The sequence below is a fragment of the Apis cerana genome, linkage group LG11 (genome assembly GCF_029169275.1).
Source record: "Apis cerana isolate GH-2021 linkage group LG11, AcerK_1.0, whole genome shotgun sequence".
In the NCBI taxonomy this organism is placed as follows: Eukaryota; Metazoa; Arthropoda; class Insecta; order Hymenoptera; family Apidae; genus Apis; species Apis cerana.
The window spans coordinates 4,846,869-4,855,875 of record NC_083862.1 but is presented as its reverse complement, the minus strand read 5'-3'; the positions used below and the strand labels follow the sequence as shown (position 1 = coordinate 4,855,875).

At 20.4% G+C, this 9,007-nt stretch overlaps 1 protein-coding gene across 8 annotated transcripts in view; it reads right to left on the bottom strand.

Moving 5' to 3' along the window:
• Positions 1 to 2,720: 2,720 nt before the first annotated feature.
• LOC107994552 (caskin-1) overlaps positions 2,721 to 9,007 on the bottom strand; it is a 95,532-nt gene continuing 89,245 nt past the window's right edge. For all 8 annotated transcript variants that reach the window (XM_062081475.1, XM_062081473.1, XM_062081477.1 and 5 more), the window contains one exon: positions 2,721 to 3,305. In XM_062081475.1, coding sequence (XP_061937459.1) covers positions 3,051 to 3,305 — 255 coding nt within the window. In that variant the 3' untranslated portion in view covers positions 2,721 to 3,050. The remainder of the gene's footprint in view (positions 3,306 to 9,007) is intronic.

Here is a 9,007-nt window from a genome sequence, read left to right as displayed (position 1 = left end):
AAATATATATTATATTTATTCTTAAATATATAATGTTACTGATATGTTAACAATGATAAAATAAATATGAATTTAAAAAAATCATACATAAAAAATAAATCATATATAAATTTATGATTCATAATTAATCATAATCATAATTAATCTGAAATCATCATATGTAAATGTATATATATTTATATATACAAAGTATTAATATATTCGTTAAATATCTTTGAAGATTTTAAATTAAAACAACACAAAATTGATATATAAAAATGTCAATTTAAGTTTTATAATTTGAAGTTTAATTTTTAAAGTTCATTAATTTATAAATAATTGAAGTTTATATTAAATAAGCCGAGATAAAAAAAATTTCTATCTCTTACATCATTTATGTATCTACTTTTGAATTGTTTGTAACTTAACAATTAACTCAATCAATACTTTTATGTACCAATTTTTATATTCGTTTTGACTTTATAATAAATTCTTATATATATATATAATATAAGTATTATTAAATATTAAAGTATCTTAATAAATATATTATAACGAATGTATTAACATTCTGTATATATATATATATGCGTGCGCATATGTGTGCATATATAGGATAAGTTATGCAATTATTCAAATGTTTGGTCGAGTTCGATTAAACATAGCAAAAAAGTACTTTTGTATTGAAAAAAAATAAATATATAAAAAAAAAATTTAGCTTCTTATGATTATTTTTTTTTCCAATTTATTTGATCGAAAATAACAATGTATTTTTTAAGAATGCAAAACAAATTGCATTTTTTTAATCTATTAATATTTCAAAATATTCTGCACAATAAATCTAATGTTTAGAAAATCAATATTTTATGAGATATTTCCAATTTATTATAATACTATATAAACACTTGAAGATATAAATGTATCAATATATATCAAATATATCATCTGTGAATTGCTTAAAAATATATTAATCCATAATATTGAAGATAGATACTAATAATTTATGATTATTATTGTTTAATGTTTAAGAAAGTTTAAATTTAAATTTTAAGTTTAAGAAATAATTCCGAAACTTATTCATATACAAGAATGAAAAGTAAACTTGATGCATAATTATATCAGATGCTATTATGTATCTATCTTAATTAAATATAAAAATAATAGAATTGTATTTAATCAATTATAGTTAGTAAATCTGTTTTAATTAATAATTAAAATAATCTGCAAATAAATTATACTTTAAAATAATTGAAAAAATACGATTAAATGAAAGAAATAACATTAAGACAAATTGCATATATCAAATGACATTTAATATTTGAAGAATTTTATAACTAATTATTTCTAAAATATGTAACAGCTATTCTACAATTATAGCTATATTACATCTTTAATATATATTTATTATAATATATATATTATAATTTTATTTGCATGTTTTTTAATAGCAATAAAATAATTACATTTTTATTATTATATATAATTGAATTTGATTTTTATTAAAAATTACAAGTTTTTTTTATATCTAATCAAACATAAAATATAATTTGATCTAACTGCGTAACTCATACTATATATGAAAATTCTTACATGAAATTTTATACATAAGTCTCAGTACATATCAGTATACTTATCAGTATATTTAAATTTTGAAAAATCTTGAACACTTTTTATCGACAAAATTTTAATATGACTTTGATTTGATACACGTGGATATTCCATCATGTTTTGTGCACCATATAACAATAGTGAATTACATACATCACTATATTAGTACAGATAATAAATATAAAATATTAATTGGCATATAGTGCATATGATTCTGTATTAAATTGTATAATCTTGAATTTTAATTGGCAGTCAAATGTTCATGTTGATTTGTTCTCAGTCTTATGAGAACTTTTTTTCAAGTTCAAATAATGGAAGATGTAAATTTTTTCATACAAACTATCATAAACTCTTATAGAAATTGTACCATAATATAGTCAAAGATATAATTATGCTTTATCATCAAAACAACTTGACTCAATAATTTTTTTTTTTATGTTAATGGAAGAATTATTTTATTGTGGAGAAGGACTACAGAAGTTTCTTTCTATGTATCATACTAATCTCAAAATGTCTAACAGTTCCAACAGTTATGAAGGTCCCAATCTAATATGCTATCGTTTTAGCAAAGGACGGAAGTGGAAAAGGAAATATACTAATTGGAATGTACATATATTGATAACAATGAAGTTTCCAGAGAAAAAGAATCAGTCTTTATGCTATGTGAATCTAAAATATACAAAGTAAAATGTGAATTATTGTGAATTGGATTACATTAATATCTTTTACAGTCTTCTTATTATAAGGCATAAGTTTTTATTGTATTTATTTAAAATGGTTCTTATTTGTTAACATATATAACACATTTTCTTTTAAAAACTTTTAATTTTATAACTTTTTTAAAAATATAAGATTAAAAATATATATATAATGTAAAATGAATAATAATCTGTGATATTAGTATATAAATTACAAAGAATTAAAAGAACACATGAAATAAATATATTGAAGAAATTTAAAAATTATGAAAATTGTATAATATTCAAATATCTCTGAAAACTTCAAAGAATGCTCATGATATTTTGATAAAAAAAATAAGAAATTTTGTTCTATATGAAAAGAATAAAGGAATGAATAAAGAATTAAAATTATAATGTGGAAGAATACAATCCACTACATTAACCTATACATATAATTATAACAGGAATTATTATTTGTGTAATATAACTTATATTGTAAACTAATACAATAAAATGTAGTTTAACATTCATTCAATGTCAAATATTTTATCATCTTAAAATGCAAAATTTCAAACTAATCTGAGTTCATATGTGACATTTATTTATTTAATCTTGCGAATTGTATGCGCTCATGATCTACAATATTATATGTCATAGCGTGAAAAATCTATATTTTCATATCGATTTTTGTTATTAGAAATTGCGTTCTTTATGATAGCACTAATTAATCAAAACAAAAAAATAGAGAAAAAAAGAAAGAAAGGATACAAATGAAGATAGTAATTATGAATTTAAGCCTTGACGCTTTTCTTCTTCAAGCATAGCATCAAGTTCATCAGTAAGATTTGCAAGCATATTCCCAATGTCATTCAAAACATCAGCTGGTTCACTGCCAGTATGATGGCTTATTCCATGACTTTGCAAATTATTGCCAGTATTACCACTTGTATATTCTTGTGCGCGTGCTGCTCTTTGTTTTATCGTTCCAGCATTCTCATTTGCAAATGGTAATGAATCTGATTCTGTACTGGAACTCGACTGAAAAAATATATATTTGATATTAATACAATTGTATAATATAATGATTGTACAAAAAAATTATAGTAAGTTTTTATCATTCTAATTTTTATATTACTTATATTAAAATAAAAATATTTCAAAACATTAAAACAAAAATAAAAAAATTCAATTAATATTTTTTAAATATTTAAGACAATTAAATGTTCAAAATAATAATAAAAATATATATATATATATATTTAAATTGAAAGCTGAAATAAATTTTGATAATATAGAAATAATGAATAATATAACATTAAAAAAAATAATAAAATTAATTCAAAAAATTTAAAAATTGCTAAAATTTAACATAATAAATTTAAATTGTTTTTATTTAATAAATAAGTTTAACTAACATTTTCTTTTTCTATATCTTTTGTGTATCTTTTTTTATATCTTATATATTTTTTTATTTTGGTCTTTAAGTCGATCCAATTAAAATTGTTCTATGAATACATTTATCTTATATGTATAAAGATGTTTTCATTGAATTGATATTACTTTAGATAATTTTAATTGATATTAGCATTAATTTTAAACGTTAATTGTATTTATTAGTGATAATAAAACTTTTATTAAATAAAATTTCATTAAAATTTTCAATAGTTATAAAATAATAATTTTTTGATTATTACATTTTTTGTTTCAAGAAAAAAATTATAAAATAAAATATATTCTCTAAAGCTTTTATTTTATACATTTTGTATAAATAAGAATTAATTTTTTATTTTTTCGAAAATAAAAAAAGTTAGACAAAATATTTTATAAGAAAATTTTATTCAATTTGTAAAACATTTTTTACAAAGATTTTAACTATTTAGAAAATTAACTATTTAAACGCATTGATAAAATCGTTTCATAAAATATTGTAATCATGTATATAAAAATATTATATTAGGATATTCTATAAGTTTCTTTCTTTTTTTCGATACGAAAAAAATGAATATTTGTTGTTTAAGATTGATTGCGTTATATATGAAGCGTTCTGCTCTATCATTTTCTTCCATCTCTCAGAAAGCCTCGTTATTCCTTTTTTCCAAAATTGTTGGGATTTATTTAATAAAGTATTCGAAGTGTATTTTTATTTCGATTACGAATTGGAACTGTTTATCATGAAGAGAATCTTTTAATGACAAAAATAAGTAATAGTCAGATAGAGCAAGATATGAAGAGAATGCGGTAGAATGTCTCAATCAAACTGCAACAGTTTTTCTCTTATAGACAACGCAACATGTGGTTTTGCATTATCTTGTGTGATGACTTCGTCGGTTCGTTAATTTTTCTGCTATGGCTTCTTTCAATTTATTAAGCTAACTATAATATTTTGCAAAATTGATTATTTCACATGATTGAAAAAAGAGCTCATAGTAGAATATATTTTCCAATCCCAAATGAACAAAAGAATTTTCTTTAGGCGAAGTTCAGGCTTCGCGATAGTTGAAAATCACAATTTGATACAAAATCCAAGTTTCGTCTCCAGTGACAAGCCTCTTTAAAAAAGAATCTTTTTCATATCATTCGAGAAGAAAATCGCACGTAGATGCGGTTCATAAGGCTAGTCTCCGTCAATAGATGTGGAATCAAATTTTGATTGACATATCCCATTCTGATCAGGTTATGTATCGTTGTCTTGGGAATATTAGTGGCATTTATTATCTCATGCATAGTATATCGCGGATTTTCAACGAGCATGGTCTTGATAAGGTTCATATTCGTCGCTGCTGAGCTACGGCCTTCATTTTTCAAAATTGCCAGCTCTAAATCTCTTAAACCAATTGCGAATAATCATAACAGTTGTAACACCACTTCCGCAAATGGTACAAATCTGTATCATTTTACAGTATCATTTGCTCTATCACCTTTTTTAAAGCAATTAAGCATAAACCATGCCGCAAATGCTTCTTTTGGTTATTCATATTGAACGGTATAGAAAAAAATTTTTAAAAACTGTGTCACCAATGAAACGTACTTTAAAAGAGCTTTAGGATGACTCTGCCATGAATGGTTGCATGTTCATATAAAAATAACCAGTTAAAGTCATTGCTCAGCATAGTATGAAAGAAACTTATGGAACATCCTAATATTACATATTATTTCTAAAGCTAAGCTTTGAATAAAAAATATATATGCACTAAACATATATATATATATTTAATTATTTCTATTTTATTTAGTTTTTCTTATTATAAGTAAAATAAAATAACTATATAACAATTATGAATTGTTTATTTATCTATTTTTAGTTCTTTAAATGAAGCTAATTAAAGAAATATATATTTTTATATTTGATTTCAAAATATTTGTTATAGGTATAAAATATATAATTTTTTTTTCATAATTTTTATAAATTGAAATTTTTTGGAATTTTTTACAATAAGTTAATTAATCTATGTAAAATATATATCATCATAAAAAACATTTTGTAAATTTTTTTTATATATTTTTTTTTGCATCGATTTTAATTTTCAAATTATTTGCAAAAAATTTTCGATATTACTGAATTATAGATGTGCGATCATTACTTATATAAATATCATTGGCATCAATATGAGGTTTCAATTCTTTGCACTTGCAAAGAACTAAAAACAAACATATTATTAAATTTACTATTTTTAATTAACTAATTATTTTTTAATTAACTAAAACAATCATATTATTAAATTTCTTAGTGAAAATTCTATTAAATCTCTTAGTGACAAAATTTTGGATTTATATCATTTATATACGAGTATTCATAAAAATATGTGATATTTTTGAAGGGTGAATTTTAGATATTAAAACGATGAAAAAAATTCATATACATATAAGTCTGTTAAAACTTATTTATATTTGCAACAAGATATATATAACAAGTATTTTAAGTTTGTATTATATAATGTAAGACAGCAAAAGAATGAGAACGCTCAGGTGCGCAATGACAATACTATATTGCAATATCATTTACGTAGCGGAGTCCTTCGATGAAAATAAATACACTGATAATTTTTTATATACACTTGATTATTTCAAATGAATTTCAATGTAAGATAATATACAATGTACATAAATGTAATATAATATAATGTAATTATGCATAATAACATAAATGTAACTATGCAATATTTTTATATTATTTAAAAAAATTTTAATTATACAAATTAAAATTTATCTTATTATTTAAGAAAATTACTTTGAACAAGTATATATATAACAAATTCCACAATATTTAGAACGATGATTATATAATATTTCATTTAAAATCATTATATTTCATTCAATCTGCTGTACTTATCAAAATCCATAGAAACAAATGAAAGTACATTTCTATAAGATTTCGAATTAGAAAATGAATGTGTTTTTTATGCACAATTGCTTTTTTAATTATTTTCATATGTATAAGAAAATAGTAATGATACTTGAATCAATTTGAATTTCAAATTCAATCAAATTACTGAGAAATCTTTACCTTTATTTCATTTACATTCAATATTTCTTAATCTGCAAAAAAAAATAATAATTAATTTGGATATCATTTATCACTTATGAATCAATATTACAAATTAATAGCACATATCTATAAAAAATGTATATATTGCAATTGCTTTTTTTATACTCGATTAAATATTATAAATTTACTAATTTTTTTTTATTTCTAATAGACGTTATATGAATGTTACGAACGAATTGAAGCCAAAACAAAAAAACACTATCTTAGCAACGGAAAAATTATTGATCTAAACTTTTCTATTATATTTAATACATACGAATATAATATTCGATTTCGAATATTACTATTTCATTTTTTATTTTTATCAAATCTCTTTTTCTAATACGATTAGCATTCAATTGTTTACAACGCTATTTCAATAACATATATCGCAGAGTCATGTTCACAGTTTGATAAAATAATACATATTTGTTTAAAATATAGTTTTAATTAAATAATTTTCATATAAAATTAAATACAATAATAATTAATAATCAAAATAATTTTATTCAGAATTTAAGAAATTAATAGTTAATAGTGAATAGTAAATAAAACAAAATATCTAATATAGAATAATATCATAACAAAAAGAAATGCAATACTTATGATTTTTTAGTGGATATAAGATTTATACACATTAACATGGCATTAACATGATATAATTAAAATAAATAATTATAATATAATTAAAATATTGAATTTCGATTATTATTTTTTTCTGTTTAATATTTGAATAACAAACATTGAATTCAAATGAAAGAAATAAAGATTTTTCTTCTAATGCTTCAATTGATTTATGAATTTCAAATTATGATTTATGATTTATAATTCAAATATTATCAGTGACTTTCTTATACATGTGAGAATAGATTATATATAAAAAAATACATTCAACCTTTCCAATTTGAAATCTTATAGTAATATGTCTTAATTTATTATAAATTTCGGTAACTAAGCAGATTAAGTATTGTATAATAATTCAGCTATGGATTTATGGATTGAATAATATGTTTGTACCATAAAATGATTTATATATAGATTTAAATAAAATGGTGTATGTGTTAATATTCTGGAATTTATTAAAAATTATTCGAGATAAGTTTTTGTTAAATAAAGAGTTACACAATATGTACATTATATATTACTATATACTGAAATTCACTCGAAATAATCAATTATATATAAAAAAATATTAGTGTATTTACTTTCATTGAGGGATTTCGTTGCACAAGCGATATTGCAATATGGTATTTCTTTTTCATTCGATCTCACTTTTTCTAATATAAATTTAAAATGCTTATAATTAATTAAGCCTTGTCGGGCATATGTGCATGTGAATTTTTTTTATCGTTTTGATGTGTCGAATCCACGCTTCAAAGATATCCCACATTTTTATGAACATCCATATATATATATATCCATATATCCATATATATATATATATTGATATTTTATAATATACTAAAACAAAAAACATATTTACAAAAATATATTATTTAAAAATTGTCATTTTTTGAAATCATATATGAAAAACTTTCTAGACAAACTCTTTAGATAATTCTGTATGTTTACTATTAAACGTTTCTGAACGATAATAAAATAATTTTAAAGATACATTGAAGCAATATTCAGTTAAAGACAAAAAGTAAAAACACGTATTATTCTAATTTATTGATAATTTTAGATCATATCATTAAACGAAATTCATTAAAAATTCATTAAATTCTTCTTATGTTTCATATAGTCATTTCATATATAAAAAATAAAAAATATAACATGTCATTTAAAAACATTAACTTGACTTCAAAATTTTTCATATTTTTTCACTAAAATAAAATAATATTTAAAACAATATTTATATCATATTCATATTAAGTATCCCTTCATATCAAATAACTTTGCTAAACATTATTTTTTATATTTTTATCTAAAAATATTTATCTATTTTTAAATAAAACAAACATATTGTATATATAATTTATATGTAAATTAATTATTAATATATCAATATAATAAGAATAAGAAAAAATATAATATTATAGATTATAGATTAGAAAATATAATATTATAGAGCTATATATAATTTTTTATTTAATAAACATAATATTTAAATAAATCCATTTAATTATAATTCATATTTAGTTTCTAAATGAATGAAACAGAATATTAATATAATGAATATAAAAAATATTCGTAGTTGTTAAACAATCGTTAA